The sequence below is a fragment of the Corythoichthys intestinalis genome, chromosome 16 (genome assembly GCF_030265065.1).
Source record: "Corythoichthys intestinalis isolate RoL2023-P3 chromosome 16, ASM3026506v1, whole genome shotgun sequence".
NCBI lineage: Eukaryota > Metazoa > Chordata > Actinopteri > Syngnathiformes > Syngnathidae > Corythoichthys > Corythoichthys intestinalis.
In genome coordinates, this window is record NC_080410.1 from 45,761,811 (window position 1) to 45,774,698 (window position 12,888).

At 39.7% G+C, this 12,888-nt stretch overlaps 1 protein-coding gene across 2 annotated transcripts in view; it reads right to left on the reverse strand.

The window, feature by feature from the left end:
* ttyh2l (tweety homolog 2, like) overlaps nucleotides 1-1,265 on the reverse strand; it is a 121,726-nt gene extending 120,461 nt beyond the window's left edge. For both annotated transcript variants that reach the window (XM_057817344.1, XM_057817345.1), the window contains exon 1: nucleotides 935-1,265. In XM_057817344.1, coding sequence (XP_057673327.1) covers nucleotides 935-1,063 — 129 coding nt within the window. In that variant the 5' untranslated portion in view covers nucleotides 1,064-1,265. The remainder of the gene's footprint in view (nucleotides 1-934) is intronic.
* Between the last annotated feature and the right edge of the window lie 11,623 nt (nucleotides 1,266-12,888).

Below are 12,888 nucleotides of genomic sequence, written 5' to 3' on the forward strand. Positions count from 1 at the left end.
CTATGTGGAGTTGTCCAGGTCCTGAGGATGAAAAGCAAGCCCAGATCTTGACATTCCCACCTCCATGCTTCACTGTTGGGAGAAGGTTCTTTTGGTGGTATGCAGTGTTGACTTTTCGCCAGACATGGCGGTTTTGGTTGTGACCAAACAGTTCAATTTTGCACCTACATCAGTTGATGAAAACTCTTTTTAATTTAGTCTCGACAACACAACTGTTAAAAAAACAAAAAAAAAAACTACTGAATTGATTGATTAGGAAATCAGGTTGAAATAATAGAAAATTCCAAAATGTTGAGGGGGTTCACAAACTTTTGAGCAGCACTGTAATTGGCTGATTGGTGGAGGGCAGGACATCCGTTGTAAACACTATCAAAACAGTAAACTTTTACAGGCTGAAAATCGTTTTTTTTATTATTATTATTAAGTGGGAAAATCTCACTTTCACCATCGAGAACTTTGTTAGAACTTTGTTAGAAGTATTTCCCGGTTAAAAAATAGTTCTTTAATGACTACTGAAATATTAGTGCCATTTAATGAATAATTGAGGCGCAAATTTGACACATTGCTCCTTTAAATCATGTATTTTTTAAAGGAGCATTCCATTTTTATGCAGTTCAACGAGGAAAGATTGTTTGAGAAACAGGACAAGTGTTTTGATTTGAACTGTGTTCTACAAAAAAACTTATAGTAAGAGAAATAAAAACTACAAATTAAAAGTGGCAGGAAAATGTAATAATTAGGTCAAAGTTTGTCTAAGTTTCCATGCTTTAAATATTAGTACAAATATATTTTTAATTCTTACAACACATTTTTCAGCTATATTTGGTCCATTACATTGTTTTGGGAAGAACACTTACAGAAGGACCCCCAATGTTCTTCATAGAACTTCACAAACTTTTAAAAAGTAAAAAAATGTGTAGAGTTGAGTACTAACCTGCTGGTAGTTCTCCTGCTCGGGTCTAAACGTACTGTCCACGGACTTGAAGGAGAAGTCAAAATGTGGGAAATTGTGCAGCCAGTAGGTCCACCACGGAGCAACATAGTCGAGCCTCGCGGTGGCCATCGCTGCGGCTCCCGGTGAAAGTGCACGGATGAGACCCCGCGACGATCCACGGCTGGCAAAGTGAGGGGAAACAAGTCCAACAGCAACTAGGAGTAGCTGCAAAGATTCAAATGCTGCTCATGTTGCTCCCTCCCACGGAGCGGCCCGGTGTTGGGATCCGAGGCACGAGACTTGTTTGAGTGACGGCGTGAACCTGCCCGCCTTAATGGTGAAGGCGTGACGGTCAGGCCCACGTCACGCCTCGCATTATAGATCACGACATGGACATTTTACACACAAGTACACGAGCATGCTGCCTACATTTATATAAAAACAATATAATCTGTGGTTTAGAACGCTAATGTATTCACGCCCCCACTTGAATTTATGACTTGGGCTGTTTGTGTCTGACCTCTTGTGGACATCAAGGCACACTGAGCTGAATTCTAATGAGCGGGGACATTTCATTAGGTACAGACCAAGAGCGAGGCAATGCAAGAGAACTTTATGTATATGCAGTGGCGCCTCCAGATTTTTTTCATAGGGGTGGCCAGATGAGGCCACTTAAAATCTTGGGGTGGCCAAAACTAAAAGCCATAATTTCAGGTTTTCATTATATTATTGCAGTAAAAAGGTCAGGGGAAAACTATCAGAAAGACTTAAGGACACGGCTACTTATATACTTTGGTGTATTTTGTAATATTTGGTGTTACTAATGATTTAATGTGCATAGTACGTAACTGTCCAGTCAACATTTTGAGTTCCACAACAATTCTGTTTTATTGTGTTATGTATATATTAGGCATAAGGTTAGGGTTGCCACCTTTCAGAAATACGAAATATGGGACGCCCCCCTCCCGCCCATAGCTGTACAGGCAGAGAAAATAAGGAACATCCACAAAACTCCTAAAATGCATGGATATGTTTATATTTATTTATATTCTGTATTAGTTCAATACGGAACGCAGCATTTAATTCCCAATTTCGGACTGTTCCTTATTTTAAGGGACAGGTGGCAACCCTACATAAGGTGTACATTTAACCAGGGCTGTCAAACGATTAAAATTTTTAATCGAGTTAATCACAGTTAAAAATTAAATTAATCGTAATTAATCGCAATTCAAACCATCTCTAAAATATGCCATATTTTTCTGTAAATTATTGTTGGAATGGAAAGATAAGACGGATATATACATTCAACAAACTGTACATAAGTACTGTATTTGTTTAATTTAACAATAAATCCACAAGATGGCATTAACATTATTAACATTCTTTCTGTGAAAGGGATCCACAGATAGAACGACTTGTAATTCTTAAAGTATAAATGTGACTTTGTATATTGTGACTAAATATTGCCATCTAGTGTATTTGTTGAGCTTTCAGTAAATGATACTGTAGCGACTTAACTGTTCTGCCCAAATGCATAATGGGAAGAGGTGCAACCATGACTGTGTGTGGTGGTTGCAAATGCTATATCTTCTCTGCGTTGGGTACACTACATGGTGTTAAGAAAAAGATCAACTCCTGTCGTTATTCCCCATGTCGCTTCCCACAATATTTATAGTTGCTGTGGGAGAGATGACAACGCTTTTGCCAGTTAAAAGCACGGCCCAAACGAATGCTTGTATCTACTCCACTCACTTGAAACTGCCTCATATCTCTGTATGTAAGTAAAACGGCGCCATTGTAGGCTGTTTGCGACAATGCGTGAATGAGTCCAAGTATTTGATACACGGCCACCATTGGCAGTGTATCAAATACTTGTTCTCCCCACTGTATATTAAAATTGAAGATAATGTAAACATTTACTTTTTGCTATTTTTTTTTTTAAATACCTTAAGAAAAATAAGTACAAATGACTTATATTATGCAGAGTGAAATGGAATATATTTTGAAGATCACGCAAACGTTGACTTTTTTAAATCATAAATGAACAAATATAAGTCCATAGTGCAAATTGACAGCTAAGATGGTCTGAACCTCCCCATCAAAGCAAATAAAACTGAATATGATAAATAAGCCTCCTAAACTCTTTGCTTGCTCTTAAAGATTTGATTCATTTTCTGTTGCATTGCCCTTTTTTTTTGCGCTTTCAGAAAACATGCACATTTGAATCAATCAGAGCTAACTATCTCTGTTGATCACATGTCAGTATGTCAGCCAATTGAACGGATGAATGCACATGTATGCATGCTAGTTGTTTAGCTGTAGCTATCGCTAACAACAGGCCAACTTCGGGCATAAAGTTACCGAAATTTGCGTAGACAAACGAAATTAACTTACCAGAGTGGAAGTGCGTAAAGCAAACTATGTGTGTAACTGGAGAATCAAACGTTATGCCCTTCCTTCTGATCAAGGCCACCCATGCCATTCTTCGATGTTTGGTAAGTTCAGATATGAGCTTTCCCTCGCCTTTTCTCCATGTAGGGATCCGGAAGAAACTCAGTGGGGTTCCATCAAGCTGTACATTCTCCTTTCTATACGATCGGTTGTTGCAATTCTTTACCGAACAATAATTTCCAATCATTTTTAAAGAGCTACCTGAGTCGAAATGCCTACTGTTTATGTTTCCCGGAGTTCTGACACCGAACTTCCTGCTTCCAATATGGCGATAGGGGCGGAAACCTCGCGAGTGCCACGTCATACGCTCGAGCCTAATAAGTCCAGGCGTTTTACTTTGCTGCGTGCATTCGCACATTGACGCGACTCAGCATCGTCAGACTCAGATAACTGCAGCAGCTGGGGAAACCTCCATGCCGTCCGTGGAATAAAATAAATCATAAATATCGGTGGAAACGGATTACGCGACACAAGCACTTTATTATGTTTGTTGTTAACACTTGTGTACGTAAATCTGATGTTGGTAGATTGTTTTCGTCTTGGAGATGAAATGCATATGTGGTAGCTTTGTATTTTTTCTTTTACATAGCGTTTTGACAGTTGCCGTCATAGTTTCGGAATCAAAGCACCGTATACATGAACAGCGTTCCGGCCCTGAATCTTATACTGGAACGGCGTTCCGGCCCTGAATCTTATACCGGAACAGCGTTCCTGACCGTTCTGGCCCACTTTCACCCCTGTGTATATGGCGGAAAACACAGACAAGACTGAAAAAGCAGTTTCTGCTCTTGCACCCCTCTTTAAAATAAACTGCTGTATTTCAAGCCAAAAGAACTGTTGTGCTTGATAGAACGATTTGTCTACATGCTGCCATAGCAGTTAAGTCCCCAAACTATTTTTAATGTGTGCGTTTTACCCTGGAGACCCCCGTCTACAGACATCGCGCAACCGCTTTGGTTTCGACCTAGCCATAAAAAGAAGGTAAGTAATCGTATTTATTATTCATAATGTTTGTCATTTTTTGCTTAGAATCATTAATTGATGTCTAATATTTAGTTAAAAAAAAGTCTTTAAAAAATTATTTACTCGCATATTTTAAACTGTTAAACAAATTACGTTACAATGTAGAAATTAGCGTCTTCAAAAAAGTCACAAATATCTACCTCATAACTATTGCTTAATTGTATTTTTTCGTTACTGTTGCATTTTCCCCAATATTTTAGATGATAATCGATCTGAACAAAGAAAATTTGAAAAATAAAGTATAAAAGGGTAAATATATGAAAAAGAACATCTCGACCACTCCTTGTTGTCTGCGATTTCTGCATCGCGACCCTTGTTATATTACCATGTTTCACCCATAAAATCCCCCAAAAATCCGGCTGTGGCCATTCACAGCTGTGTCTTGACACTCGGTGATACATGCTAGATGGAGTTTTTGGATCAAAAAAAGAGGTAAGTACGCGATAATACCTCGTTAAAATCATGGCGTCTTTAATTCTGCTCTCTCATGCTCTCAACTCCAGTTAAGGTTTCGCTGTTTAAAAAAAAAAAAAAAAAAATTAAATGCCCTCCTGTTCAAAATTCATCCCCCAGAAATTTTAGATTTTAAGCTTTCCAATGATGTATCACACATGTATATAGGAAAATTTTGAAATTTGGCCAAATTGGGGGGTCTCAGAGCGGAACTTCATGTCACCTGAGTGTTTTATGCCATATCACAAAAGTGAGTACACCCCTCGCATTTCTGCAGATATTTAAGTACAGTGGGGCAAATAAGTATTTAGTCAACCACTAATTGTGCAAGTTCTCCCACTTGAAAATATTAGAGAGACCTGTAATTGTCAACATGGGTAAACCTCAACCATGAGAGAGAATGTGGAAAAAAAAACAGAAAATCACATTTTTTGATTTTTAAATAATTTATTTGCAAATCATGGTGGAAAATAAGTATTTGGTCTATACCAAAAGTTCATCTCAATACTTTGTTATTTACCCTTTGTTGGCAATAACGGAGGCCAAACATTTTCTGTAACTCTTCACAAGCTTTTCACACACTGTTGCTGGTATTTTGGCCCAATCCTCCATGCAGATCTCCTCTAGAGCAGTAATGTTTTGGGGCTGTCTTTGGGCAACACGGACTTTCAACTCCCTCCTCATCCCGTGGCGTCAAAATGATAACAAGAACGGGGAGCAAAAATCCCAGAACCACACGGGGGGACCTAGTGAATGACCTACAGAGAGCTGGGACCACAGTAACAAAGGCTACTATCAGTAACACAATGTGCCGCCAGGGACTCAAATCCTGCACTGCCAGACGTGTCCCCCTGCTGAAGAAAGTACATGTCCAGGCCCGTCTGCGATTCGCTAGAGAGCATTTGGGTGATCCAGAAGAGGACTGGGAGAATGTGTTATGGTCAGATGAAACCAAAATAGAACTTTTTGGTAGAAACACAGGTTCTCTTGTTTGGAAGGAAAAAGAATACTGAATTGCACCATACCCACTGTGAAGCATGGGGGTGGAAACATCATGCTTTGGGGCGTTTTTTCTGCAAAGGGACCAGGACGACTGATCTGTGTAAAGGAAAGAATGAATGGGGCCATGTATCGAGAGATTTTGAGTGAAAATCTCCTTCCATCAGCAAGGGCATTGAAGGTGAGACATGGCTGGGTCTTTCAGCATGACAATTATCCCAAACACACAGTCAGGGCAACAAAGGAGTGGCTTCGTAAGAACCATTTCAAGGTCCTGGAGTGGCCTAGCCAGTCTCCAGGTCTCAACCCCATAGAAAATCTGCGGAGGGAGTTGAAAGTCCGTATTGCCCAGCGACAGCCCCAAAACATCACTGCTCTAGAGGAGATCTGCATGGAGGAATGGGACAAAATACCAGCAACAGTGTGTGAAAAGTTTGTGAAGAGTTACAGAAAACGTTTGGCCTCTCTTATTGCCAACAAAGGGTACATAACAAAGTATTGAGATGAACTTTTGGTATAGCTGGTGTCACAAACTCATGGAGTTAAGTTGTTCATCTGGCACTGCTGTGAGGCCAAGGACCGGTTTAAGTAAGCTGCTGATGATGATCACCGGCACCTGGTCCGAGGCTCACCCATCTGTCCAATCCTGAAATCAAGGCAGTGACACACATACACACAATATATACAATGTGGAAGAGGGGGGTAGGGGCCCTGACAGAATTCAAACATGGAAACATTTACAGCAATACAAAATAAATGCCTTCTCTCTCCATATGTTGTCCTGCAACTTTTTTTTAAAAATTACTTAACTTGCAGACATGGCAGAACACTTGAATACACCGGCCATTGAGGGCGCTTTAACACTAGCACTGTTTGGTCCGTTTTAAACGGACCACGGTTCTTTTTCTCAGATAGTCCTCATCGTTTTGTAAGCGTGAACGCGCATCCAAACTCTAGCTCGGACCATACGAACGAACTCTGGTCAAAAATCGTGGTTCACAGTCCGCTTTAAGCGCAACCTGCTTCGCTTGTGAATAGTCAGGGAATTTGACCGATTTTTGATTGCCATGATGTTCCATGAGGGTGTGGCGAGAGCTGCCAAGGTGACCAATCGGATTACTGACAGGTGGGAACCAATCTAAGAACCAAGTTTTTCGAGTCAGCTTGTCGAGTATCGAGTTATTACCTCACAAATCTATCAATCTGTCATTCAGCATTCAACAAAATCATGGCTCCGGTACCTCGACCTAAGTCAGTCTTGCCCACACAAGACGATTTTCCATCGTAAATATTGAACAAGTTTAACATTTTCCAAATCCCGTGCACATCGGAGCAACAGGAGAGGAAAAAAAAAACCCTCTCAGCATCCTCTCCATCACAGAATAATCACTCAGCGTAATCTTTTGGAGACATTTGCTTTTGCCGACTTGGATTGGGAGCAAGAAAAAAAAAACTTGAAATTCGGCCGGATTGTCAGTACTTGTGTACCCTGCTTAAGTTTGATGCATCACCACTATAAAATTCCATTTACAGTCCATTTCCATAAAATTACATGGAGCCCGCACAACTATCAAAAGCCGCACACTGATGCCAAGCCTCGAGAGCAGTCGGCAGATTTAAAAAAAAAAAAAAAAAAAAAAGGCTGACGATATTTCATATGCAACCCCTTCCAGTTGAGGACGGTGGGGGTTGTTTATCTCCACGGGGCGCCGAGCATCCTCATATCAGGCGACTTGTGAAATTATTTGTATGTTTTGATGCACCTCCACGGCCAGAGGAGCCACGGCGTGTGCTCAGACTCGGAATCCTCCGAGTAGGTGACACCAAACGGCACTATGAATATGAATTGCGACTTCCTCCGCATTTCCCAAATAGTGGGATTTGATGCCAAAGAGCTTTCTGGCAATTGCGGTGCCAATCACACTGTGAGTAAACCAGAGAGTGGAATAAAAAAAGATGCGGGTCTTTAATTTGGACCCGGCCTCATTTATTCTTGTTATCTTTGGGCGGACAACGCACGACACGTTCAACTAATCCGGTCGATGCCAGTGTGAGATTGCGCCCGAACAATGCGACCTACATCAGCGACGCTGCGTTAAAACGCGGCTTGCTGATTTGTTGTTTTGATTTCATTCATTACAGGGTTTTCTTAGTTTCAAGCCATCTTATTAGCAAGTATGATGAGAGCACGGGTGTCTAAACATTCAGAAAAATCAAAGGATGCAAGGGCCAACTTCATTTGTTAAACAGAGGAGCAGAATCGGGTGAAAAAAGATTGGGTTTTTAAAATATTTTTTCCATTTTTAAGTATTAACTTATTGCCTTCCGTTGACGGCGATAAACATCCAATACATTTTGACTGGGAGGGATAGTTTAAGTTTAGGTAGTTGATCAATGTTAACATGCATTACTCCATCCGTCCACTTATATTGTATGAACAATGGTATAATGCAGGAGTCTCAAACCACTGGGCCGGGGACAATATTCGGTCTGTGGCGCATTTCCTCGCGGGCCGCACAAAGATAAAAAATACAGTCATCCATTGCTACTTCGCGCTTCAAACTTTGCGCCCTCAGTCCATCGTGGATTTATTTTTTCGATTAAAAAAATCATAATAATACAGATCCGATCTTGTAGTCTCACTCTCCCTTCTGCTGCTTTTCTTCATCCGGCAGTGCACTGGAGTTGCTTATTAAAGTTAACGATGATTGACAGGCGTTAAGGTTTGATCTTGCCAGAGATCCTTGGAAGCCGAAACGTCAAAGCACCGCATGCGTCAATCATCGTTTAGCTTGTTAAACATTTGCTGTGGCAACTCATTGTGTGTATGTGAGCAGCTGGTGCAGATTTGAGCGGACTCACTCAATGAAGCATTTAATAAAGTGCTTAAAAACCATTTATTTAAAAAAAATATATATATATATGGCGGAAAACACAGACGACTGAAAAAGCAGTTTCTGCTCTTGCACTCCTCTAACTGCTGTGTTTTAAGCCAAAACATCTTTAGTGTTTGATAAAACAATATGTCTATATGCTGCCATAGCAGATTCATGGTGCATGAAGCCCCCGAACTATTTTTAATTTGTCCGTTTTACCCTGAAAACCCCCCGTTTACAGACGTCGCGCAACCGCTTTTGTTTCAAGCCAGCCATAAAACGAAGGTAATTAATTATATTTATTATTCAAAATGTGTCATTTTTAGCTTAGAATCAATAGTTGATGACTAATATTTCGTTAAAAAAAAAAAAAAAAAAAGACTTTAAGAAAATATTCACTGGCATATTTTAAACTTAATTTTGAACAAATTATGTCACAATGAAAAAAATGCCGATACAGCAGACACCAAGGAGTGGTTGAGATTTTCTTTTTCATATATTTACCCTATTAAACGTTTTTTTTTTTTTTCAATTTTTTTTTTCGTTTGGATCAATTATTTATCATCTAAAATATTGTGGAAAATGTGACAGTGACGAAAACAACGATTGTTATGAGCTAAATATCCTTGACTTTTTTACAGACGCTATTTTTTTCTTTGTGACGTAATTTGTTTAAAAGTTTAAAATATGCAAGTGAGTAATTTTTGAAGTTTTTTTTTTTTTTAAACTAAATAGTAGACATCAATTAATGATTCTAAGCTAAAAATGACAAACATTTCGAAATATATCTTTTTATGGCTGGGTTGAAACGAAAGCGGTTGCGCGACGTGTGTAAACGGGGGTTTCCGGGTTAAAACAGACAAATTTATGCGCCATGAATCTGTTATGGCACCATATAGATATATTGTTCTATCAAAAACAACAGTTTTTTTTGGCTTAAAATACAGCAGTTTATTTTAAAGAGGAGTGCAAGAGCAGAAACTGCTTTTTCAGTCTTGTCTGTGTTTTCCGCCATATATACTGGGTATAAAGTTTTTTTTTCAATTAATTATGCTTTGGGGAAAAAAGCAAAAAAAAGTCTCATATGTATCTCTTTCCAATGCTAAATCCAAATAAATACATAGAATACACACACACACACAAAATGGGGGGTTGGGCGCTACTTTGCAGTTTTTCACTTATCGCGGCGGGTTCTGGTCACCATTAACCGCGAAAAACAAGGGATCACTGTATTACTGACTGCATTCTTGACTGTGCCACACACCAATCTGTCTGTCTACTCTATAGATTTAATTATAAAACTTGATAGGATGTTGTCATAGACTGCGGGCCAGTAAAAACTGGGAAGCAGGCTGCAATTGGTATGCGAGCCATACTTTGGACACCACAGGATTTGCATAATGTTGCGGCAGAGGATGATTGTTGTCCAATAGGATGCAGAGTGTATGTATTCATAACAACTGTACACTTGCAGGTCATATAATCTCCACTCGGAGAACCAGCTAGTGTAAAGAAGCCATTAGGTGGCAGCCCAGTGCTTTAATGTACATGCCTGGTCTGCAGTTGCTACTTAGCACTCCAAGTGCAGCAAATAAGCTTTTTTTATTTGGGTGAGGGCGGGGGTATTGGTCTTAAAATTGAGATCTGCTCCAAATGAAATCAGACTTAAAGAACAGATCCATCGCTCTGGCGGGCCTTTCATCACAAGGAGCCTCGGCGGTCAAACGTTTGGGCGCCGGCATGTTACGGAAAATACACATCAAAAGGGGGCTTTGAAGTAACTCCGAAGAAGCAAAAACACTACGGAAAGACGAGGAATAAAGTCATGCGGCTCGTGTGACAAGTCAAGGATAGTAATATTCCATGGTGTTATTGTAGAGTGTGTGAAATTCAAAGAGTGGCTGAACTATCCCCGCATTTTTTTAACGACCTGCCAGCCTGACCTCCCTAAGGCTGAATAAAAGAACCTGGTAAAACTACTCGACTTGAGTTGTCAAGGACAAACAAATTTAAACAGGGGACGACATAGAGTATGTAAAAATGTACTTTTCAAATACTTGTATAAACAAGTCTCAGGACGCCAGACTTAATCTGTCTTTTGCCCACCTTCTAGTTTTGAAGTAACAGTGGAAGTCTTGTTGGAATGACACCCTCAACTGGTTGCCAGCCTACAGTATATACTAGTTCTGCAACGATTAATCGACAAATCTGGATACCTCAATCATTAGTAATTATAGGTAGGGTTGTTCCGATCATGTTTTTTTGCTCCCGATCCCGATCGTTTTGATTATCTGCCGATCCTGATATTTCCCGATCCGATTGCTTTTTTTTTTGCTCCCGATTCAATTCCAATCATTCCCGATATTTTTTCCCGATCATATACATTTTGGCAATGCATTAAGGAAAAAAATGAATAAAACTCGGACGAATATATACATTCAACATACAGTACATAAGTACTGTATAAGTACTGTATTTGTTTATTATGACAATAAATCCTCAAGATGGCATTTACATTATTAACATTCTTTCTGTGAGAGGGATCCACGGATAGAAAGACTTGTAATTTTTAATGGATAAATTTGACTTTGTAAATTGTGACTAAATATTGCCATCTTATTTGTCATCATATTTGTTGAGCTTTCAGTAAATGATACTGTAGCCATGCCCAAATGCATGATGGGAAGTGCAACCATGACTGTGTGTAGTGGCACCAATTGATATATCTTCTCTGCGTTGGGAAATAACATAGGGTGTAAAGAAAAAGATCAACTACTACCTTACTTCCCCACATTGCTTTCCCACGATATTTCTAATTGTTGAGAGAGGGATATTAAGGCTTTAGCCAATTAAAAAAAGGCTCCAAAGACTGCCAAACTTCACTCTACTCATTTTACACTGCCTTTTAGCTCTATATATAGGTAAATCGGCGCCATTATAGATTGAACGCGACAATGCGTGAGTGGGTCGTGCAGCGCATGCGTTAATTGTGTTAAATACTTTAACGTGATTAATTTAAAAAAAAATTAATTACCGCCGTTAATGCGAAAAATTTGATAGTCCTACTTTAAGCCAAAACTAGAGACTTTGGATGAGTGTAAGACATTTTGTCTGTAACGTTAAAAAAAATTAGAAAACGATTTAATTAAGAAATATATGTATATTTGGAAAAGGCATGTCTGATATTTTTTTGCCAATTCCGATACTTTGAAAATGACGTGATCGGAGCCGATCGATCGGGATGCCAATATCAAATCTGACATTCCCGGGGAAAATTATCGAAAGTGTTGTGTTCGAACAGATCCAGGTTTTTATGATGCAAAACAATCTTTTTAACTCATTTCAGTCTGGATTTCGGCCACAACACAGCACCGAGACCGTGCTTATCAAAGTCCTAAATGATATTCGTCGGAATACCGATGCAGGCAAATCATCTGTTCTGCTACTATTGGATCTCAGCGCCGCATTCGACACAGTTGATCACAACATACTACTCAGCAGATTGGAACAGTGGGTAGGGCTTACTGACACTGTTCTTCAATGGTTCCCATCTTATTTACATGATAGGAATGTCTTTGTGTCAATCGGAAACCATCAGTCGGAAAGAACCAAATTCACGTGTGGAGTCCCTCAAGGGTCAATTCTTGGACCACTCTTATTTAACATCTATATGCTTCCCCTAGCTCAGATTATGGAACGGTATGACATCTCCTATCACACCTATGCAGATGACACACAACTCTACATTTCTGTGTCCCCACATGATTATAGTCCCTTGTCTCCCTGAGTAATTGCATTCATCAAATCAATGAATGAATGTGCCAGAATATTCTCCAGTTAATGTGGAGAAGACAGAAGTGATCATTTTTGGGCCAAAAAAGGTAAGGTCAAAGATAAGCAGGCACCTTAGCACAATGTCACTTACAGGTACAAATCAAGTCAGAAACCTTGGAGTAATTATTGAGTCAAACCTGCTTATTACCGCTTAAAAAATATTGCCAGAATTTATGGGCTTCTGACCCAAAAAGACATGGAAAAACCATTCATTTTCAGCAGGTTGGACTATTGCAACGGTATATTTACAGGTCTTGTTGTCATTTGGACTGTCATAGTGCTGATCTGGGCTGCATCTGGCGCACTGACGTTAAGCGG